This window comes from Ovis aries, chromosome 1, assembly GCF_016772045.2.
Source record: "Ovis aries strain OAR_USU_Benz2616 breed Rambouillet chromosome 1, ARS-UI_Ramb_v3.0, whole genome shotgun sequence".
Classification (NCBI taxonomy): Eukaryota; Metazoa; Chordata; class Mammalia; order Artiodactyla; family Bovidae; genus Ovis; species Ovis aries.
In genome coordinates, this window is record NC_056054.1 from 185,351,537 (window position 1) to 185,376,302 (window position 24,766).

General features: G+C 39.6%; 1 protein-coding gene across 5 annotated transcripts in view; it reads left to right on the top strand.

The window, feature by feature from the left end:
- CFAP91 (cilia and flagella associated protein 91) overlaps window positions 1-24,766 on the top strand; it is a 98,593-nt gene that overhangs the window by 26,718 nt on the left and 47,109 nt on the right. For all 5 annotated transcript variants that reach the window (XR_006056139.2, XM_004002950.6, XM_042231870.2 and 2 more), the window contains 5 exons: window positions 454-635; window positions 7,347-7,524; window positions 9,611-9,768; window positions 12,128-12,310; window positions 13,598-13,740. Coding sequence is in view for 4 of the 5 variants with exons in the window: in XM_004002950.6 (XP_004002999.1) it covers window positions 454-635; window positions 7,347-7,524; window positions 9,611-9,768; window positions 12,128-12,310; window positions 13,598-13,740 (844 nt within the window). In the remaining variant the exon portion in view is untranslated. The remainder of the gene's footprint in view (window positions 1-453; window positions 636-7,346; window positions 7,525-9,610; window positions 9,769-12,127; window positions 12,311-13,597; window positions 13,741-24,766) is intronic.

Below are 24,766 nucleotides of genomic sequence, written 5' to 3' on the forward strand. Positions count from 1 at the left end.
CAGTTGCCGCGTGTGGGTTCAGTGGTTGTAGTCCCTGAGCTCTAGAGCAAGCCTTAGTAGTTGTGGTGCAGGGCTTAGATGCTCCATGGCGTGTGGGATCTTCCTGGACCAGGGATCAAACCTGTGTCTCCTGCACTGGTTTACCGCTGTATTCTTTACCACTGGACCACCAGGGAAGGCCTGCATGTAGTTTTGTTGAGACTAGAAGGGGAAAATTTGTGGGTGTGGCAGACAGTGTCATTATATTTTCATATCATTGTTAGAAGTTTTACTTTTTGTTTTCTGACTGTCCTTTACTCATTTTTCTGTGGCTATTTAACTGTCTTATTGATTCACAAGGGCATTTTACATAGAGAGACTATTTAACTCTTAATCATATATGGTGCAAAACCTATTGATAGGTATAAAGTGATTATATCAGGTTTCAATTTTTAAAATAATTTTCCCTTTTAGGGCAGATCCATATACTTTTCCTCCTCCTCCAACTAAGTACCTGCCCCTTCCTTCGAAGTACACAGTGGGCACTCAGACTGATTATCGGGATGCTGAAGTTCAAACAGACCCATATTCTCCAGAATATGTAGTATGTCAAGATTCCATCCCTGAGCTCCTGACCCTGGCTACTCTCACGTGGGGTGAGTTGGAAATTCTTTTGAATATTTGCAGATGACAGTCCTGATGACCACGCATGCTATTGAGTTCTTGGAAATGACACACACAGGCAACTGTGTTTTAAAGTATTGCTGTTTAAAGTGTCTTGCTCAGTAGAGCTACTTCATGGACTCATACACTTTCTGATAGATTTGTTCAAAGAGAGATACCCCATTATCATTGTAAGGACACTTCTTGTCCTTTTTCCCTGAAGTTGAAGTTACATTTAGACTTAATTTTGTGGTTACTTTGCTGACGATTCACCTCCCGCTTCTCACTGTTTCTCTCAGTGAATCAGCTCCTTTTCACTGAGAAATTTATATTCTTTCTTTACACATAAGTTTTTTTGAGTATATAATACTGAATGCATATTCCAACATGTAATAAGCATGACATATTCATATTCCAACAAGAAATAATGTTGTCTTATAATATACATTATGTATATTGTAAATATAGCAATAATATGCATTTTGCATTTTCCAACAAGTAATAATATCCTCTTACTTTGCTAAAATATCTTGGGATTTATCAAGACTCTCTTATATACTTTATTTGATGATTTGGGTGATTTCTTTTGATATTATATCTGAAATGCTCAGAAATTCACTCTCAGAGTATAGAAATTCACTCTGGTCTAGGCCTTTATAATGTGAAACTATAAAAATTAATAAGAGAAGGGGCCTTTAGAAATTGTTAGAAATTACCTTATTAAACTCATTTGATTGTGCTTAGGAAGCTGAGAACCAGAGACTGATCCCTTAAAGGTCATGGAAATACTTAGTGCTTTGTAATGATTTTTATTAAAATCATTTTATCAAAATGAGGTTGCTTTTGTTTCCCCAATGTAATGAATTGCTGTGATCAAATCTGTGTTAGTAGCAACAAGGATGTTCACGTCTGAGTTCTAGTTTTGATTCTTGTTTCTTGGCTCACTTCTTAGATCCAGATTAAGCATTCTTGACACCCACAGTTTAAAGGAGAGACTCTACCTTAAGTCTAGATGACAGATTCAGAGTATGCTGAAATCTTTCCTTCTCCTTTGAACACACAGAAAACATAATTATGAAAATTAATAACCACACTTAAAATCAAGAAAATCGATCATTTAGCAGTGAAGACTTCTTCCTAAAAGGGAATCTGTGATGATGAGCAGGGACTCTGAATGGTGAGGAGCCAGACCTGAGTTACCTGATTAAACTAAAGGAGGGAGAAACTTCTCTCCTGCCCGCAGGTAGGACTGAAGCCCAGTGCTTGCCAGTCTTTGCCAGGTACTCCTACCTGCGGCCTTGAGCTTTACCTCTTGGTGTGGGAAGGGCTTAGCTTTGAGCTGCAGACCGACTGGGGCCACACCCTCGAAAACAAGAGGTTTAGGTAGGGGCTCAGAAATGCTTCACTTGGTAAAGACCTAATTGGAGCCCTGCCCTGGCAGCTCGGGTTGAAGTATCAATAAAAAGCTCCATGAGTCAGGCCTACCTCCTTGTTGGTGAGGTCCTGGGTAAAAGTTTAAATGGAGGCCTACATATTATGTGTGTAGACGTTTAAACATTATAAATCAAGCTACTGTCCTTTAGATACAATACAGTCTATATTTTTCACAATTTTTTCTAAAAAGCTGGAAGGACAAGTGTACATTTGAAACTCTTAGACTCCTTGGGATTGCACGCTGGCATGTGGCCGCAGTGGGAGAGGCTGCCTGGTGGCTGGCCCTTTTCTCTGGCTCTGTTCCTCATCATGAGGGCTTGCTGTGCATGCCTGTGATTGCCTCTCCTGTCCTGCTCTTCCATTTTCTGTTTAGACATCCTTGCAAACAGCTGCTATGTGGCCACCCCTTGGGCTTAAGGGTGAACAAACAGCAGCATGTAGTCTGCCCTCAGGAGTCTGAATCCTGCAAAGTGGCCCATATAGATTTTGGAAGTGGGCATGGGGCCGTTTACACAAGGAATTCCAGGCTCCCTAAGAGATGGAGTACCTCCAGGTGGGCATTCTGTAGTATCTTTAAAGTGCTGTGGGAGAATAAGCCAAATCTAGAATTCTTCCACCAGCCAAACTCTTACTCAGGAGAGAAGGTGAAATAAAGACACTTTCATAGGACAGAACATTTCATAGGTCTATCTCATAGGATATTGTAAACACTAATTAAATTCATTTATGTAATGTGCTTAGGCCAATGCCTAGTATGGAAATAAGCATTCTATAAATGTTAGCTATTGATCTGAATAAGGTAAGAATAAAAGGACATCCTTGAACATACTTCCAAGTTCAGTCGCTCAGTCATGTCCAACTCTTTGCAGCCCCATGGACCGCCAGGCCTCCCTGTCCCTCACCAACTCCCAGATCTTACTCAAACTCATGTCCATTGAGTCGGTGATGCCATCCAGCCATCTCATCCTCTGTCATCCCCTTCTCCTCCTGCCTTCAATCTTTCCCAGCATCAGGGTCTTTTCCAATCAAGTGGCCAAAATATTGGAGTTTCAGCTTCAACATCAGTCCTTCCAATGAATATTCAGGATTGATTTCCTTTAGGAAGGACTGGTTGGATCGCCTTGCTGTCCAAGGGACTCTCAAGAGTCTTCTCCAACACCACAGTTCAAAAGCATCAATTCTTCAGTGCTCAGCTTTCTTTATAGTCCAACTCTCACATCCATACATGACTACTGGAAAACCATAGCTTTGACTAAATGGATCTTTGTTGGCAAAGTAATGTCTCTGCTTTTGAATATGCTATTTAGGTTGGTCATAACTTTTCTTCCAAGGAGTAAGTGTCTTTTAATTTCATGGCTGCAATCACCATCAGCATTAATTTTGGAGCACCCCAAAATAAAGTCTGTCACTGTTTCCACTGTTTCTCCATCTATTTCCCATGAAGTGATGGGACCATATGCCATGATCTTAGCTTTCTGAATGTTGAGTTTTAAGCCAGCTTTTTTCATTCTCCTCTTTCACTTTCATCAAGAGGCTCTTTAGTTCTTCTTCACTTTTTGCCATAAGGGTGGTATCATCTGCGTATCTGAGGTTATTGATATTTCTCCTGGCAATCTTGATTCCAGCTCGTGTTTCTTCCAGTCCAGCGTTTCTCATGATGTACTCTGCATAAAAGTTAAATAAGCAGGGTGACAATATACAGCCTTGACGTACTCCTTTCCCTATTTGGAACCAGTCTGTTGTTCCATGTCCAGTTCTAACTGTTGCTTCTTGACCTGCATACAGACTTCTCAGGAGGCAAGTCAGGTGTTCTGGCATTCCAATCTTTTGAAGAATTTTCCATAGTTTATTGTGATCCACACAGTCAAAGGCTTTGGCAGAGTCAATAAAGCAGAAGTAGATGTTTTTCTGGAACTCTCTTGAAAAGATCTCTAGTCTTTCCCATTCTATTGTTTTCCTCTATTTCGTTGCACTAATCACTGAGAAAGGCTTTCTTATCTCTCCTAGCTATTCTTTGGAATTCTGCTTTCACATGGGTATATCTTTCCTTTTCTCCTTTGCCTTTCGCTTGTCTTCTTTTCATAGCTGTTTGTAAAGCCTCCTCGGACAACCATTTTGCTTTTTTGCATTTCTTGGGGATGGTCTTGATTCCTGTCTCCTGTACAGTGTCCCGAACCTCTGTCCGTAGTTCTTCAGGCACTCTATCAGATCTAATCCCTTGAATCTATTTGTTGCTTCCATTGTATAGTCATAAGGGATTTGATTTAGGTCATACCTGAATGATCTAATGGTTTTTCCCTACTTTCTTCAATTTAAGTCTGAATTTGGCAATAAGGAGTTCAGGATCTGAGCCACAGTCAACTCCCAGTCTTGTGTTTGCTGACTGTATAGAGCTTCTTCATCTTTGGCTGCAAATAATATAATTAATCTGATTTCGGTATGGACCATCTGGTGATGTCCACGTGTAGAGTCTTCTCTTTTGTTGTTGGAAGAGGATGTTTGCTATGACCAGTGCATTCTCTTGGCAAAACCCTGCTTCATTCTGTACTCCAAGGCCCAATTTGCCCATTACTCCAGGTATTTCTTGACTTCCTACTTTTGCATTCCAGTCCCCTATAATGAAAAGGACATCTATTTTGGGTGATAGTTCCAGAAAGTCTTGTAGGTCTTCATGTATGCATGCATGCTAAGTCACTTCAGTCATGCCTGATTCTTTGTGACCCTATGGATTGTAGCCTGCCAGGCTCTCTTGTCTAAGGGATTCTCTAGCCAAGAATACTTGAGTGGGTTGCCACTCCCTCCTCTGGGGGATCCTCCAGAACCAGGGATCGAACCTTTGTCTCTTGCATCTCCTGCATTGGGAGGTGGGTTCTTTACCATTAGCACCACCTGGGAAGCCCATAGGTATTCATAGAACCTTTCAACTCAGCCTCTTTGGCATTAGTGGTTGGGGCATAGACTTGGATTACTATGATGTTGAATGGTTTGCTTTGCAAACAAACAGAAAATTCTGTCATTTTTGTGATTGGACCCAAGTGCTGCATTTCAGACTCTTTTGTTGGCTATGAAGACTACTCCATTTCTCCTAAGGGATTCTTGCCCACAGTAGTAGATATAATGGTCTTCTGAATTATTTTTGCCTTTCCTGCCCATTTTAGTTCACTGATTCATAAAATGTTGATGTTTACTCTTGCCATCTCCTGTTTGACCACTTCCAGTTTATCTTGATTATGGCCTGACATTCCAGGTTCCTGTACAATATTGTTGTTTACAGTATGAGACTTTACTTTCACCACCAGACATCCACAACTGGGCATCATCTCCACTTTGGCTCAGTCTCTTCTTTCCTTCTGGAGCTATTTCTCCACTCTTCTCCAGTAGCATATTGGACACCTACCAATCCAGGGGGCTCATCTTTCAGTGTCATCTCTTTTTGCCTTTTCATACTGTTCATGGGGTTCTCAGGGCAAGAATGCCGAAGTGGTTTGTCATCTTCTCCAGTGGACCTCGTTTTGTCATATCTCTCTGCCATAACCCAGCAGTCTTGCGTGGTCCTATATGGCATGGTTCAAAGTTTCATTGAGTTATACAAGGCCACCATTTTGGTTCATTTTCTGTGATTGTGGTTTCCATTCTGTCTGCCCTCTGATGGATGGGGGTGCAAGCTTCCTGATGGGAGGGACTGGCTGTGGGGGAAACTAGGTCTTTCTCTGGTGGGCAGGGCCATGCCCAGTATATCTTTAATCCAGTTTTCTGCTGATGGGTGGGGCTGTGCTCCCTCTCTGTAGGTTGGACTAAGGTGGCCCAGTCCCTTGAGTTTGCAGGCACTATGGTGGAGCTATAGGGTCTATGGGAGGGGTAATGGTGACCTCCTCCACAAGGACTCATGCCAGTACATTGTGCCTCCCAGGACTATTGCTGTCAATACCTCTGACCCTGTGGCAGGCCACTGTTGACCCGTGCCTCTGTTGGAGACTCCCAAACACTCATAGGCAAGTCTGGCTCAGTCTCTGTGGGGTCACTGCTCCTTTCTCCTGGGTCCTGGAGCACATATGGTTTTGTCTTTTCCTTCCAACAGTTTATTTCCCCAGTGCTGTGGGAGCTTTATAATCAAATCCAACTGAGATTCTTATCATTAATGATAAGGCAAATGGGTTGGGTTTGGGGGAGCTAGGCTGGTGTGGATACTAAACATCCTGCCCTGCATGGGGCAGGCCCATCCAAAAATTAATTGTTGGCCCAATACGGTATTAATAGCATCCTGGTTGAGAAATAATTGAGTTAATGCAGTAAAGTAAGAGAAGAAAAATTAGGTTTGTGGATTAGAAAGAAGAAGCAAAACTATTTTCACTTGTAGGCAATGCACTCATTTTAAAAATTTTAATGAACTGAACTAAGAACCTCAGTTCAGTAAGGTAGCTTATTGTGAAATCTGCATATAATTTTACTTCTTCCTTCCCTGGTAGCAGTACAGGAGACACTGGTTCTATCCCTGAGTTGGAAAGATCCCCTGGAGAAGGTCATGGCAACCCACTCCAGTATTCTTGCCTGGAAGGCAACCCACTCCAGTATTCTTGCCTGGAGAATTCTGTGGACAGCCCATGCGATTGCAAGAAGTCAGACATGACTGAGCGACTCACACTTTCACTTTCTGACTTGGATGCATTTTTCTTTATTTCTTTCTCTCTCTCTCTTTTTTCCCCCCAATTTCTCTGGTTAGGGTTTCCAGTACTATGTTGAATAGGAGTGGTGAGAGTGTGCACTGTTACCTTGTTCCTGATCTTAGAGAAAAAGCTTTTAACCTTTCACTGTTGAGTATAGTATTAGCTGTGGGATTCTCTGTATAGTTCATTTTTGTTTAATATTTGTTTCTAGAGAGGGAGTATAGTATAGTATGTAAGACTGCAAGGGCCAGATTGTCATGGGCAAATTATGGGTTTCTTCTGCAAGTTATTTTGATATTTCTTTGTATTTCAAAAGATGGATTTTTCCAATACGGAACGTTCCAAGGTGTGATTATTTAGTAATCACCTAATATCTTTAAATACTTCCATGCAAATGAAATGTCTTCTGACTGAGTTGCTAATAAGAAAGAGTGCAGGGCACAGATACTACATTCTCAGGCACATGTGGAGACGTATTCCAATATCATTTCATCTTGTCATAACCTTGTATTTAAAGAGGACAGGAGCTGAGAGGGAGTCAATTAAATACTAGTAGGTATGTGAGTGTGTCTGTGTGTTTATTAAGTGTTCTGCCTCATCCTCTAGGTCGAGGTCTCCCGGCAGGACAAGCTGAAGTAGAGATGATAGAACGTGCCCGGGAGAAGCGTGCTTGGGAAGACACCCTGCCCTCTCTGAGTGACACCTCCCAGTTTGAGAAAAGGAGGCGGATGATGAATGCCATGGAGAGGAAGGAGTGGGCCTTCAGAGAGCAGGAGATTGAGAAGTAGGTTCTCAGTTACCCAGACAATTGCTCCTACACTGATGGGATTACTGTTAATACTTTTATTTATTTATTTAAATTTTTAAAATTTTTTAAATTTTAAAATCTTTAATTCTTACATGCGTTCCCAAACATGAACCCCCTCCCACCTCCCTCCCCATAACATCTCTGTGGGTCATGCCCATGCACCAGCCCCAAGCATGCTGTATCCTGTGTCAGACATAGACTGGCGATTCAATTCTTACATGACGGTATACATGTTAGAATGCCAAGCAACAGAGTAAATAGAGTTCCCAAATGTAAGGGTTTAAAAGCAATCCTTAACCTGTAGAGTTAGGAGACTGGGTTTCAGGAGCAATAACTCCATTATTTTTTCTCCAATAATATAAACATATATATAATGCCTTCTTTATGTGTGAAGTTCAGTGTGGAACCCAGATTTGAACAACTCCTCACAGCATCTCTGATCTTCTCTTTTCTCTTTAGTAACTTATCTAGACTGTCACAGAATTCCACTGATTTTTGCAAAATGTCTTTCAGACTGATCCTTTCTGTTCTTTACCAGCTCCAGGGTCCCTCGACTTTGACCCTCTTCCTATCCATCAAACAGCCTCCTGGCTGACCCTGTCTCTTCCCCCTGGTACCGGATTCAGTCAGGACCTCTTGGGTTCTAGCTGCAGCTAATAAGGCATTTATGTTTAAAAGACAAACTGTGGAATGTTTCAGTTAAGAGATGACCTCACAGTACATAAGTAACAATATGCTAGGGTATTTCTGGTTGAATTTTTAGCCATTTTAACTGATGTATTTTCAGTAATGAGATTATCTCTGAATATGTAGAAATGATGAGGACCAAAAAATTCCAGCTCCTTAGCAAGAAGAGGGGAGAGGGAAATTCTTGAGGTGCCCTTTGTTCCTGTGCTGAGGTGCTTCATTGCTCATAGCATTGCTACCAAGCCCCTGACAATGTACTGTCTCTGCTGAGGCCCCACTTCTCGCTTGTCAGTGTGGCGAATCTCAACCCTTTTGATCCTCAAGTGCCGAGTTAATGGCTACTTTTAAGAAGCCTTTCCCACTACCCCGCTCCTTCCTTCTGATCAACTGGGAATAGCACTGAAAGGTGCTCTGCCATTTCTTCCCCTGCAGGAGTCTTTTCATTCTCTACCCTGGGGTTTTGATCCCTGTATTGTAAATGTTGGCTTATAGGCCTACTTCATAGAAACAGTGCTCCTTGAGACAGTGCATTTTATCTTGTTCACCATTGTTTTATTCCCTGCCTGGCATACGTGTTTGACAAATAAGTGATTGGATAAATTATGATGTAAAATTTTAAGTAAGAGTAAAATGTTCACATCTCCATTTTAGAAAGGAAAATCTTGACCACGACATGGAGCAAAGATTGGAAGGTGGCGAGACTAGACTAACACGTAGAGTCCGAGTCAGGAGAGAGGTGACCAAGACATGAGCTAGGGGACAGGTGCAAGAAGCGTTTCAGAGGAGGGAAGGAGGCAGGAGAAGGAGTAGGTTTCCGGGGGAATAAAGTGAGTGAGGTTTCTTTGAAGGGATGATTGGAGATTCGAGTAGATGGAAGTTCCGGTTCAGAGCTATCTGGGCTGAAGCAGATACTTTGAAGTCGTATGTGCACATAAGCAAGGTAGTCCTGGAGGACAGTGAGAAGGTGAGGTAAAGGGAGTGAAGAATGAATATCCGTATGTGTCAGATGCTGGCATTTTCGCACTCACCACTTAAGGTAGCGTGCCACAACCACGTTTTTTCTCAATCCTCCTGTTTCTTAACTCTCCAGCAATACCTGTCGGCCTGAGACTGTGGACAAACATTTTTCTGTTCACTTAGGCCCTTCTGCCTAGAGATGCACCCATATAATATTCTTCTTATATAAAGCCTATAGAGTGCCTACCCCAACCCCCAACTCATTTCCCACAGTTTTGCCAGAGTGGTCTTTTTAAAATGCATGAATATGGTGCCAGCCTGAAGAGAAGGTCCTATTTATGGCAAATGTTCCCTTTCTCTAATAGAGCATCCCGTTTGAGAGACCGTAGGCTTCTTTATGATTGTAATTTGCTTGAAGATTGCAGGAGATTCGCCTGGAAGTTCTAAAAGAGCTGCTGAAGAAGCGTGACGAGAATCAAAAAGAAGTGAACATGGCACGCTTGAATGCCCAGTGGTCTAAACTACAGGAAGCGAAGGAGGCAAAGTTGGCGCAGATTCAGCGCAAGCACGTGTCAGGTGATGGTGCAGCACCAGCCCGCAAGGGGTGGAAAAGCTGGCTCCGCTTTGGATTTTTGGCCAAAGCTGATTTAACAGTGATAGAATTATTTTTTGGTCCTAGTGTTATTTAACTGATAAGTAACAATATGATAAGGAGATGAGTTATTTCTCAAAAGTAGAAAAGTGGAGGAAAATTCATCACTAAGAAAATCAAGTAATGGTATTCTAACAGGTAGCAAGGTGTTGGCATTTATGGACTCTGTGTGTGTGTGTTGTGTGTAGGTATTGGGCTACCCACATTCATAGGCTGAAGCCCTGGATAGCTTTATTTCTCAACCTGTTTTTCATTGTTTCCCACTAAAAGAGGCATTCAGATATCTTTTTTCCTATTTATCCCCCTTCCAGGAAATTAAAATTTTTTTAAAAGCCCCCTGTGCTGGGTCTTCTTTTCCATGCAGGGGCTTCAGTATTGTGGCACGTGGGCTTAGTTGCCCCATGCCTGGCGTGTGAGATCTTAGTTCCCTGACCAGGGATCAAATTCATATCCCATGCATTGCAAGGCAGACTCTTAACCACTGGACCAGTAGGGAAGTCCCTCTCATGAAATTTTAATACCATAGGTGTACTATATATCTGTTTATATATTATAAATATATCTGTACTTTATACATAAAAGAGAAGTCAGTGGAGGATTAAAAATGACTTAATAAAAATTTTTAGTTAGAATTTAAAGTAAAAAATTTTAATTTAGCATTTAGCTTTATAGCTGTAGTTGCTGAGTAACTTTTAATATAATTTATTTACTTATAAAAGTTATACTGTACCATTTATATATGCAGATTAGCAATCTCTACACATAATAATAGCAATGTAATCACAGTAAAGAAGTATTCAAAAACTTCCTAGTAAAACAATTACAAAAATTAATTTCTTAAAAATTATTTTTAGTGAACTTTTAACTTTATTGACGTGAGAAAATAACTTTTAACTTAATTAGCTGCCGCATATGCATTTAGATACTGCCAACATTTTTTTCTGTTCAGCAGTTGACATAATTAGCAATGGGTTGACTCTTTTTTTCTTGTTACTCCTTCTATCCCTCTCTCTCCATCCTCTGGGATCACCTCCCAATAAACTACCCGCACACATGCCCTTATCTCAGGTTCTGTCTTTGGGGGAACCCAGGCTAAGAAACAACTCAAATGTCACTTCCTCCCGGAAGACCTTCAAGGACCCCTGCCCCCAGAAAGTCAAGTGCTTGTTGTCTGCTCTCAGTGTTATATGCCCCTGAATTTTTTTGAGTGTGTAAGAAAATGACTTTTCACTTAACTGGCTTTTAGGTATGCATTTAGATATTGTCAACAGTTTTTTCTTTTCAGTCCTTGAAATAACCAGTGATGGGTTGACTAATTTTCATAAATAACTAAGGCTTCCCAGGTGGCTCAATGGTAAAGAATCTGCCTGCTAGTGCCGGAGACACCAGTTTGATCCCTGGGTGAAAAAGATCCCCTGTAGAAGGAAATGGCAACCCACTTCAATATTCTTGCCTGGGAAATCCCATGGACAGAGAAACTTGGCGGGTACAGTTCATGAGGTTGCAAAAGAGTCGGACACAACTTAGCAATTAAACAAAAACAAAATAAAATATACAGTATTTTAATCATGAAATTCCAACTCACACACAAAAGCCCTGAGGGTCACATATAGATAACATTCAAAAGGCAGCAGTGGTACATGCAGCCACCTCTTACAATATGGCTTCAAAATCTCACAATCTGATTTTACACCCGTTGAGAGTACCTGATGTAGAGCCTTCAAAAGGGGGTGGGTCTGTGATGGGTTTGAAAGAAAAGGAGCATGTAGAGGTAGTAATCCTGATTCCTTAAATTAGTAAACTAGTATGTACAGCTGAGCCTGCCAAATAATTCTGAAACTATAAGCTTAGGTATATTCTAATTTATTCTGGTGTTAGCCAAGATGACCAGAGATTTTTTGAAGAGCTTGTAGCCTTCCTTTCCTTTTAATTATTCTCTTAGGAGAAAATAATTCCCTCATCTCTATTGAAGACATGTATTTTTCAGTTACTTTGAGTTTCTTTCATTCATTGCACAAACTTATTTCTGGCCCAGAGCTTAGAATGCAGTTATAAAAGATTTTTGATGAGTACCAGTTGAGGACACTAGCTGATTCAGCTTCTGTCATATCCACCTGTTCTTTGTCTTAAGTGTTATATTCGGGCTGCAGTTAGTGATCATGATGAAATTTATTCAGCTCAATAATCTCCTTGTGAATAAAACTACAGCTGGTTTACTAGCCTGTATTTGGATCATTCAGAAAAATATTTTAGAGATAGTCATGGAGGTATGTTTTATTTTAGCAATCAGAAAACTTATGGGAAAGGGAAAGAATATAGAAGGGAAGTTGGAGAGAAGAAATATCATCAAGGATTATTGTGATTATGCATCACAGGTCTATGGACCTCTATCTCGCCTTGGTCGTTTCCCAGACAACAATTCAGAGGACTTTGTAGTAAAAAACCACTATCTCAACACCTATGAAGGTAAGCAGTTCCCATAATTACAAGCCTAGTATAAGAGAGTTATCTTAGAAATATGAAATATAGCAATTTAGATTAAAAGCTAATCAAAAATAAAATATTTGCAAGAAATAGCCATTACACATTTAGTATTATTAATAATGAGTTCATAGAAACCAATAAAAACTATAAAGACCCAAATAAATGGATACACTATGCAACAATTTACCAAGCAGTAAAGTCAATAAACTACTAAACATTTAAACATGTTTAATGTCACTAAAATCAAAGTTATGCAAAAATAAAATAGAAAAAGTTTTTATACCAGGTTTATGATGCAAACAAGAAATATGTAATGAAATCAGCCCTTTATGAAGAAACACCAGAATACTAGTGGGCAAGGGAATGGATAAACTAGGGGATAAATTAATGGAGAGGGTTATACCTGTTGTATACCTGGAGAAGGGAATGGCAACCCACTCCAGTATTCTTGCCTGGAGGATCCCACAGACAGAGGAGCCTAGCAGGCTTCAGTCCATGGGGTCACAAAGAGTCGGACGACTGTGTGACTACCACCACTATGCTGCTAAGTCACTTCAGTCGTGTCCGACTCTGTGTGACCCCATAGATGGCAGCCCACCAGGCTCCCCTGTCCCTGGGATTCTCCAGGCAAGAACACTGGAGTGGGTTGCCATTTCCTTCTCCAATGCATGAAAGTGAAGTAGCTCAGTCGTGTCCGACCCTCAGTGACCCCATGGACTGCAGCCTTCCAGGCTCCTCCATCCATGGGATTTTCCAGGCAAGAGTACTGGAGTGGGGTGCCATTGCCTTCTCCAACCACCACTATACCTGTTGTAAAGTCCAAGAGAGCCTTAATTAAATTATTTAAATTTCAGTTGAGAGGTTGGAGAATCATATGGCCAAGATCGTGCATTGACGGTCACACCACTGAACTTGTACCTCTGGCTGACCCTCTCTAGAGCTGAATATGATAACCTGGTGTACAGCCACTTTAGAATGGTGGTGCCATGTATCATATGATCATTAACTTCCTGTTTATTATTGTGGTATTATTACTTTTTCGTAGGACAGTGGTTTCATTTTAGACTGCATTTCTTATTTTACAATCTAAGTTACCAAGAATATAAGTTAATTATATAGAAATTTCCTTTGTATTTCAAGGACAATTCAATTATATGAGGTCAATAATTCTAAATAAAACCACTTGGCAAACTGCTAATAAAATTAACAGTATGCTTTCAAATGATATATTTAAGCACCAGATGCTAATCATGTACTTCCTTTCCATAGGATTAGTTGAGCTTGAGTCATGTCTCCCAGATTTTGTGACACAACCCCGAGTTAAACCACCAAAACCAAAAGTCACTACTACCAAAGATGGTTTTCTAAAGAGGGCTGCAAGGGTGGACCGTGAGTTGGCAGAGGTTCATAAGGTATGCTGCTGCTGCTGCTTCTTTTTTTTTTAACTTTCTTAGCAAATTTTATTTATTTTTATTTATTGGAGGATAATTGCTTTACAATGTTGTGTTGGTTTCTGTTGTACAACATGAATCAGCTATAAGTATACATATATCCCCTTCCTCTTAGCCTCCCTCCCACCCCTCTTGATCATCACAGAGCACTCAGGTGAGTTCCTATCTGGATGACAAGATGCTTCTAGTGGGGCTTTTGCAGAGTTATACTACACTCCAAAACTGCACTTTGTCTTGGGCAGCAATGGGCACAACACACAAGCCTACATTTTTTTTCTCCTCTCTAGACCTTTCTGGTGGTTGCCTGTGTTGTGCTGAATCAGAGTTTTACCCCCACATTTCAAAACGTAGGAAAACCTCTTGGAGTGTATTCTCCCCATTTGCAGAAGTCATGGTACTTTCTAAAAATGGTTCTGACTTGGTATCTACCCAATAAAATATGACACAGCATTGATGCATAACAAGTTTCTAGCATTCAGGATTACTGTTGGTTTTAATAGTGTAATAGGCCTTATTTTTCTCCTTTAAATTTGTTAGCATCATGAATAAAGGGAGTCATGTTCAGCATCCCTCTCATCTAGTTTAAACTCAGCTAAATAAGAAAGTTTGGTGGTCATCCCATGAGCCAACTGTACAGCTTCATCCATTAGCTGGCCTTTCTCTTTTCTTAATTGGACTATAGGTGTTCAGACTTGTATACTTTTGAATCTGTAGGTTATGATTGTAGTGCTCAGTCTTTATGCTGCATCAGAATCACCCGGAGGGCTTGTTAAGACATGTGCTGCTGGGCCCCACCCCCAAAGTTTCTGATTCAGTAGGGGAGAGAGGCCTGGAGTATTGGCATTTTTCGCAAGTTTCCAGGGGATGCTGATGCTGCAAGGACCACACTTTGAGACTCACTGATTTCTGACATACCCTCCTCACTGGTCCAAGCATGTTTGTTCAGTTAGTAGTAGCATAAGGATCCAGGGCTTCCCTGGTGGCTCAGACAGTGAAGAATTTACCTGCAATGCAGGAGATGTGGGTTGAATCCCTCAACTGGAAAGATCCCCTGGAGAAGGAAATGAACCTGCTCCAGTATTCTTCCCTGGAGAATTCCATGGATAGAGGAGCCTGGTGGGGTTGCAAAGGGTCGGACACTACTGAGCAACTAACACTTCCACTTTCCAGGGAGCTCACACTGAAGATAAAAATTAGGTCCTTGACAATATAAGAATTAAGACATTTAAATAGTATATCTATGTGGTTCTTTCCTACCTCATCCTGCAGTCTCTTTACTGATTCTAAATTCTATATTCATCATTTTCTCACTTTCTATAAGATTGTTTTGTAGATATTCTTATTAGAGTGTGGAAGTTCCCATCTATTCCTAACATACTGAAGCTTTTAATGATGTGTTTATGTTGAATTTTATCCGATGTTTTATCTGCATTTATTGAGATAATTATACAGTGTTTCTTTTAAAAAATTACTATTCTAATAAGGAACATTTATAGCTTTTTATTAATGTTAATTTGTGCTCACATACTTAGTACTTCCCTGAAGTACTTCCCTTAGTACTTCACATACTTAGCCATATTTGGGCTTCCCTGGTGGCTTAGCTGGTAAAGGATCCACCTACAATTCGGGAGACCTAGGTTTGATCCCTGGGTTGGAAAGATCCCCTGGAGAAGGGAAAAACTACTCACTCCAGTTTTCTGGCCTGGAGAATTGCCTGGACTGTATAGTCCATGGGCTTGCAAAGAGTTGGACATGACCGGGTTACTTTCACTTAGTATGAACGTAACATGGTCAGAGTGTATTATTTTTATTACATTGTTGGATTTGATATACTGATATTTTGCTCAGAATTTTTATTGTATATTCATGAGGGAAATGGCTTTATTTTTCTTAGAAAGAAGAACTATATGACTGTATGTGACACTGGTCTTAGAGTTATACATATCTTCTGAAATGGACTGGAGAGTATTCCTTCTTTCTTCCTTTGGAAAGAGTTTAAATAAGTTTAAGATGATCTGTTTCTTCAGTTTGGCACCTATTCGTATAAAATTATCTGAGACAGATGTTTTCTTCATGGGAAAAATTCTTAAATACTCCTTCAGTTTTCTTACAGCTTACAGAACTTTGTGCATCGTATTGGTAAATTATATTTTCTTTACAAATTCTATTTCACCTAACCTTTCAGTATTTTTGCATATGGTTGTTGATAGTATTACTTTAAAATCTTTTTTAGTGTTTATCTATAATCATGCCCATTCTTTTCATTCATCAAGTTATTTATTTGTCCTTTAACTCTTTTTCCGTAATCAACTTTACTGAGGGGTTGTTTATTTTCTTGGTATTTTCTTCAAACATTGAACTTTTGATTTTGTTGATTTTCTCTGTTGTGTATATATTTTCAGTTTCATTAGTTCCCACTCATATTTATTTTATCTTTCTTTAGACTTTCTTTGGTTCTGTTTTGTGGTTCTTTTCCTAACTTAAAATAGAAACATAGCTCATTAATTTTCAGGTACTCATCAGTTTCGTTTAATATTTAAAGCTAACCATTTTCCTTCAAAACACTGATTTTGGTACTTTCCATTAGTTTTGGTATATAGTTTGACATTATTGTTAATATCTTTTTAAAAAAACATTCATTATGATTTTTGAAACTGTGAGTATTTAACAATGTGTTTTAAAATTTCCAAACATGCAGGAATTGTACTCAATTGCTCTGTGGTCAGAGATCCTACCTAGCCTGTATGATACCTATTCTTTGAAATTTAGTGAGACTTGCTTTGTGAACTAGTATAATGATTTTACGTATAAAATAATCTGAGTCCACCTTCAAATAATATGTCATGTGGTCACCGTATAGCAGATTATTCTAATTCCTCCGTACCATCCCTGTGACGTTGCTGTCATTTATTTCACTGATTCCTATGCCATAATCACCCAGTACATTTTTACTCTTACAGTTTTAGCAGTTATCCTTTAGAGCAATTAAAAATAAAACATTTTATTTTACCTTTATTTATTCCACCTCTTCCACTCTTCCTTTTTTTAAAAAAAAAAAATTATTTATTTATTTATTTATTTATGGTGGCGCTGGGTCTTTGTTGACGTGCTCAGCTTTCCCCAGTGGCGGAGAACAGGGAACACTCTCTAGTTGCAGTGTGTGGGCTTCTGGTTGTGGTGACTTCTCTTGCTGTGGAGCACAGGCTCGAGGGCTCACAGCCTCAGTAGCTGTGCTCCCAGGCTCTGGAGCACAGGGGCTTACTCCATGGCATGTGGAATCTTCCCAGACCAGGGATCGAACCCTTGTCTCCTGCATTGGCAGGAGGCTTCTTTACCAATGGGCCGCCTGGGAAACCTCACTCTTCCTTTCTTAAATAGATCCAAGTTTCTGACCTATGTTATTTTATCTCCTTCCTAAAGAACTTGTTTCACTATTTATTACAGGGCAGGTCTACTGGGAGTGAACTCCCTCGGTTTTATCTGGAAGTCTTTACTCCTCCTTTACTTTTTATTGAGATATAATTCATGTACCATAAACTTAACCTTATAAAGTATACAATTCATTTACTTTTAGCATACTTAAAGATTGTTCTCCCACTTACCTGTGGTAATAGGATGATAGGCAGTTTCTGAAATTATGAGAGAAAAGCATTCAGTATGGTAATGTATTGGAGAAGGAAATGGCAACCCACTCCAGTGTTCTTGCCTGGAGAATCCCAGGGACGGGGGAGCCTGGTGGGCTGCTGTCTATGGGGTCGCACAGAATTGGGCACGACTGAAGTGACTTAGCAGCATGGTAATGTAATTCTTTGAAAGCAAAGTTATAAAACAGTAATAAAACTTATGTTAATTTCATATTAAATGTCACTCACCTTGTGTCTGTGTTAAGATAGGCTATCCATTCCAAGACAGTCTTTTTTTTTTTTCATTAAAGTACAGTTGATTTACATTGTTAGTTTCAGGTATACAATACAGTGATTCAGTAGGTTGTCTTTTCATCTTGTTGATGGTTTCCTGTGCAAAAGCTCAAGTTTAATTAGGTCCTGTTTGTTTATTTTTGCTTTTGGTTCTTTTGCCTTAGGAGTTGTGACTGTTGTTTAGTTACTAAGTCATGTCCAACTCTTTTGTGAACCCATGGACTGTAGTCCACCAGGTTCCTCTGTCCGTGAGATTTCCCAGGCAAGAATATTGGAGTGGGCTGCCATTTCCTTCTCTAGGGGATCTTCCCAACCCAAGGATTAAACCCGTGTCTCCTGCACTGGCAGGTGGATTCTTTACCATTGAGCCACGTGGGAAGCCCTTGGCTTAGGAGACAGATCCATAAAAGACATGGCTACAATTTATGTCAGAGTGTTCTGCTTATGTTCTTTACTAGGAATTTTATGGTCTCCAGTCTTAGATGGAGGTCTTTAATCCATTTATTTTTGTATATGATGTGAGCAAAGTTTCTAGTATTATCCTTTTTAAAAATTATTTATTAATTTTTTGGTTGGACTGGATCTTCATTGTTGTGCGTGGGCTTTCTCCAGTTGCAATGAACAGGGGCTACTCTTTTTTGCAGTGCACAGACTTCTCATTGCAGTGGCATCTCTTGTACAGCACAAGCTCTAGGCACACAGCCTTCAGTGACTGTGACACAGGGGCTCATTAGTTGTGGCTCACAGGTCCTAGAGTGCATGAGCTCAGTAGTAGTGGTGTATGGGCTTAGTTGCCTGCAGCATGTGGAATTTTCCTGGACCAGTGATCAAACCTGTGTCTCTTACACTGGCAGGCAGATTCCTATCGACTGTACCACCAGGGAAGTCCTCTAATATTATCCTTTTACATGTTAGTGTCCAGTTTTTGCAGCGCCACTTACTGAAGAGATTGTCATATCTCTATTGTATATTCTTGTGTCTTTCGTCAAAGATTAATTGAAAATAAGTGCATGGGTTTATTTCTGAGCTCTTTATTCTGTTCTGTTGATCTATGTGTGTCTCTTCATGGCAGTATCATACTGTCTTGATTACTATAGCTTTGTAGTATAGTCTGAAGCCAGGGAGCATGTTAATTCCAGATTTATCCTTTTTTCTTAAGATTGCATTAGTAATTTGGGGTCTTTTGGGATTCATATGAATTTTGGGGTTGTTTCTTTTGGTTCTGTTGAAAATGTCTTGGATATTTTGATAGGGATTACATTAAATATGCAGATGGCTTTGGGTAGTATGGACATTTTAACTATTAATTCTTCCAATCCAAGAACACAGGTTATATTTCCATTTCTTTGTATCATTTTCAGATTTCTTCATCAGTGTTTTATAGTTTCAGAGTATAGGTATTTGACCTCAGTGGTAAGTTTATTCTTTGGGTATTTTATTCTTTTTGGTGTGTTTTCAAATGGGACCATTTCTTTATTTTCTCTTTATGATATTTCATTATTAGTATATAGAAAAGCAACAGATTTCTGTATATTACTCTTGTATCTTACAACTTTAGTGAATTAATTCATTGGTTCTAATAGTTTCTTTTGTGGAAACTTTAGGTTTTCTATATATGGTATCATATCATTTGCAAATAGTGACAGTTTTACTTCTTCTGTTCCAGTTTGGATGGATTTTTTCCTTGTCTGATTGCTGTGATGAGAACTTCCAATACTATATTAAATAGAAGTGGCAACAGTGGGCATTCTTATCTTGTTTCTGATTTTGGAGAAAAAACTTTCAGTTTTTCACCATAGAGTATGTTAGTCCTTGTGGGTTTGTGATAAATGACTTTTATTATATTGAGATATGTTCCCTCTGTATCCACATTACTGAGAGTTTTTATCATGAATGGATGTTGAATTTTATCATGAATGGATGTTGAATTTTGTCAAATGCTTTTTCTGTGTCTGTTGAAATGAATATATGATTGTTGCCTTTCCTTTTGTTAATGTGGTGTATCATATTGATTGGTGAATACTGAACCATCTTTGCATCACCTCAAACAAATCCCATTTGATCATGGTGTGTGATCCTTTTTATTATTGTTGATTGGGTTTGCTGATATTTTGTTGAGGATTTTTGTATCTATATTCATTAAATTTATTGGCTTGTAATTTCCTTTTTTTTCAGTCTGGTTTTGATATCAGGGTAATGGTAGCTTGAGAATGATTTTGAAAGTGTTCCATCCTCATCTATATTTTGGAAAAGTTTGAGAAGGTTACCTTGGTAGAATTCCCTTGTGAAGCCATCTCATTCTGAACTTTTGTTTCCTGGGAATTTTATTGTTTTTATTTTGTTCATTTGGTTTTGATGGGGTTTTTTTGTTTGTTTTTACAAATTCAAGTCACTAGTAGTGATCTATCTGTTCAGATTATCTGTTTCTTCCTGATTCAGTCTTGGAAAGTTATATGTTTCTAGACTTTTGTCCATTTCTTTAGACTGTCCAATTTGTCATATAACTATTCACATTATTTTCAAAATTTTGTTTGTTTTTAGCTGTGCCGAGTCCTGATTGCTGTGCCAGCTTTCTCTTGTTGCAGAGAGCAGGGGCTGCTCTCTAGTTGCAGTGCACGGCTCCTCATTGCAGTGGCTTTTCATGTTGTGGAGTGCGGGCTCTAGGGTGCACGGGCTTCAGGAGTTGTGGCGTGTAGGCTCAGTAACTGTTGCAGCTTCCAGACTCTAGGGCACAGGCTCAGTGGTTGTTGCACACAGGCTTAGTTACTCCACGGCATGTGGGATCTTCCCAGATCAGGGGTTGAACCTGTGTCTTCTGAATTGCCATGTAGATTCGTTACCACTGAGCCACCAGGGAAGCCCAGTATTTTCTTATTTTTGTGTCTTTGTGACATCTGTTGTTATTTTTCCTCTTTCATTTCTCTTTGTGTTGATTTGGGTCCTCTCTCTCTTCCTCTTGATGAGCCTGGCTAAAGGTTTGTCAGTTGTGTTTATCTTTTCAAAAACCAGTCCTTGGTTGTTGTTTTTAATTGTTTATTTGGTCTCTGTTTATTTCCTAATGTTTATTATTTCCTTCCTTATGCTGACTTAGGGCTTTATTTGGTTTTCTTTTTCTAATTACTTTTGATGGAAGGTTAGGTTGTTCATTTTAGATTTTTGTTTGTTTGTTTGTTTCTTGAGGTGGGCCTGTATCATTATAAACTTTCCTGTTAGGACTGCTTTTGCTGAATTCCATCAGTTCTGAAAAGTTGTGTGTCCGTTTTCATTTGTCTTGGGGTGTTTCATCTTTGACATCCTTGTTGACCTATTCTTTTTTTCAGTAACACATATTTTAGTCTCCATGTGTTTGTGCTCCCCCCTCCTTTTGTTTTGCTATAACTGATTTTTAGTTTCATAGGTTTATGGTCAAAAAAATTTCTATTCTCTTAAATTTACTGGGGACTTGTTTTGTGGCCTAACATGTGATCCATCCTGGAGAATGTTCCCTGTGCATTAGAAAACAAAGTATATTCTGCTGTTTTTGAATAGAGCATCCTTCAGTTCAGTTCAGTTGCTCAGTTGTGTCCGACTCTTTGCGACCCCATGAATCACAGCACATCAGGCCTCCCTGTCCATCACCAACTCCCAGAGTTCACTCAGACTCACATCCATCAAGTCAGTGATGCCATCCAGCCATCTCATCCTCTGTCGTCCCCTTCTCCACCTGGACCCCCTCTCCCAGTATCACAGTCTTTTCCAATGAGTCAACTCTTCGCATAAGGTTCTTAGATATCTATTAAGTCTAACTGGTTAATTGTATCATTTGAAATTGCTATTTAGTTATTGATATTCTGTCTGGGTGATCTATCCATTGATATAAGTCAGGTGTAAGCCCCTACTATTATTATATTATTATCAATTTCTCCCTTTATGTCTATTAATGTTTAATTTAAATATTTATATTTAGTTGTTCCTTTAATGGGTACATATATGTTAATGAGTGTAATATCTTCTTCTTTATTGATCTTTTTTCTTTATATAAAGCTCTTCATCTCTTGATAGACTTTTTAAAAAACCCTATTTTATCTGATATGAGCATTGCTACCCCTGCTTTCTTATTTCTATTTGAATGAAGTATCTTTTTCCACCACTCACTTTCAATCTGTATGTGTCTTTAGCTATGAAGTGAATCTCTTCTAAGTAGCATGTAGATGGGTCTTATTTTTAATCTTCTAAGTAGTATATAGATGGGTCTTATTTTTAATCCACGTCTTTTGTTTGGACCCTTTATTCCATTGATATTTAAAGTAATTATTGGTAGGTATATATTTATTACTATTTTATTACTTGTTTTCTGGTTGTTTCTGTAGTTCTCCGTTCATTCTCCTTTTTGCTTCTTCTCTAGCAGTTTGATGATTTCCTTTAGTAGAATGCTTATGTTCCTTTCCTCTCCATTTTTGTATATCTATTGTAAGGTTTTGATTTGTGGTTACCATGGGATTCATACATGTTGATCTATAACTAAATCTGCTTCTTTCAAACCGGTAGTGACAAGTTCAGATACATTCTAAAAGATTTACCTTTTTCACTCCTTCCTCACATTTTGTGTTTTAATATCCTGTTTTATGTCTTCATGTTTATACCTTCTTTGTGTGTCGTAGTTACAGTTACTTTTGCAGTTGTTATCTTTTAACCTTGGTCCTTGCTTATTCAAGTGGCTGAAACTTAGCCCTTACTATTTGCCTTTCTTAGTGGGATTTTTCCTTGACTATAGTTTCTAAATTCTTGTCATAGGGTTTTTTAATTGAGAGAAGACCCCTTAACATTTCTTTTAGTGTAAGTCTAGTACTGAACTTCTTTAGTTTTTGTTTGTCTGAGAAATTCTTTGTCTCTCCTTCAATTCTAAATGATAATCTTGCTAGATGACAGATTTTTCTCTTTGGACACATTATAAATATATTATGGCCCTCCCTTCTGATTTGCAGAGTTTCTGCTGAAAAATCAGCTGACAGCTTTATGGGGGTTCCGTTGTATATGACTCTTTGTTTTTCTCTTGCTCCTTTCAGAATCCCGAGTTTAACCATTGCCATTTTAATTATGTCTTAGTGTGGGTCTGTTTGGGTTCATCTTGTTTGGGACAGTATGTGCTTCCTGTACCTGAATATATTTCCTTCGTCAAGTTTGGAAAGTTTTCAGTCATACTTTTAACAAATATACTTTGACCCCTTTTTCTCTCTTTTCTTCTGCAACCCTTATAACATAAATGTTGATATCTTTGATGTTGTCCCATAGATCCATTAAACTATTCTCATTTTTTTTTCCTTTTCCTGTTCTGATTAAATGACTTCTGTTATTCTATCTTCCAGATCACTTATGTCTCTTCTTTATCACCAGTAACCTATTCATGCCTTCTAATGTGTTTTCTTTATTTCAGTTATTGTATTCTTTGTTCTGACTAGTCCTTTTTTATATTTTTTAGTTCTTGTTAAAATTCTCATGATGTTCATCTATCCTTTTTCCTAATTCAATTAGCGCACTTATTACTGATGCTTCAAATTCTTTATCTGGTAAATTGTTTATTTCTGTTTAGTTAGTTGTTTTTTTCAGGTTTTTTAAAAAATGTCTATATTTATTTAGTTGGCTGTGCTGGGTCTTAGTTGCACTGTGTGGGATCTTTAGTCATGGCACACTGACTCTGCAGCGTGTGGGATCTAATTCCTAACAAGGGATCAAACTCGGGCTGCTGCGTTGGGAACATGGAGCCTTAGCCACTGGACCACCAAGGAAGGCTCTTTCAGGGGTTTTGACTTACTTTCAATTAAGACACATTCCTCTGTCTTCTCATTTTGGTTTTCTTTCTGCTTCTATGGAATTAGATGAAACAGTTACCTATTGTGGTCTTGAAGGGGTGTCCTTATGTGGGAGCACCCCTAACAGCCTGTCTGTACCCAATGGCTTTGGTGGGAGAGTTGGGTTTGACATGAACTCAAGTGATGTTTTCTCAGGGCATGTTGGCATCTATCCCTTGGTAGGAGGTGAGGCTAGAGGTGGAGGTGCTAGGGCTGAAGCCAGTTGTAAGACAAAGTTTCCCTTCTGCTTGGTGGCCATACTGCCCTGTTGAGGGTTAACTCCTATACCATGTTGTAGCAGAAGCCCTGAGGATCGGGTCAAAGCTGGCTCCATTCCTTCCAAGTGTACACTCTCCCCCTTCTCAGCTCTGACATGCTTGCCCCAGATGAAAACAATGCTGAAGCAAGGGGGGTGGCAGGGGTAGTTGGCATGGATTAAAGTGCAAACCTTGGCACAGGCCATAGTGGCCCACTAGGACCAGAGATCTGGACTATCCCTGCTGCCCTGCCTCTGTAAGCACCAGAGATGGCTGTCCCCCCACCGTGTTCAGATGCTGCTTTATGTTGAACCACTTCTGTATCTCACAGCCACGTTCCCAAGAGGGCTGGAGTGTTCTCTTGGCTCAGGCTGGTCTGCATGCCAAGGCATTCATGAGAAACCAACCAGCCACCCATGCGATTTTCAGCCCACCCTCTTTGTTCTGCTTTATGAGCAATCAAGCATGCATGTGCTCTTTACAAGCAGAGTCCAGGCTTCCTACAGTCCTCCTGTTACTCCCACTGGCTCTCTAACCAGCCAAGGAGACTTGTCATCCCTGTGTCAGGGATGTCCCCTTGTCACCCCAGGGCTGGGATGCCCAATATGTGACTCAAACTGTTCACTCTCTTGGGAAGATCTCTGCCTGTGTTAAACTCCTCCTCTTCTGAAGCCCCTGGGAAATCTTGCCTTAATCACTTCTCTTTTCTTTCTGCCCAGTTCAGTATAGGTCTTACAGCTGTGTTTGTGCAAGAGTCCGTGAGTCTCCAGGTAGTTTTCACTGAGAATTGTTCCACATGTATATTTGTAGAACAGTTTTTGGAAAAATTAAATATATTTTTGATATGCTCAGTGGAGGAAGTGAGTTCTGTGTCCCACTCCACCATCTTGATCTCTTTCTTCGGACAAATTAGACTTTAAAACAGACTCTCCAGTGAGTCTGCTGTTGTCCAGCAGTGCCCTCTGCATTGCTAGCTCCCACACAG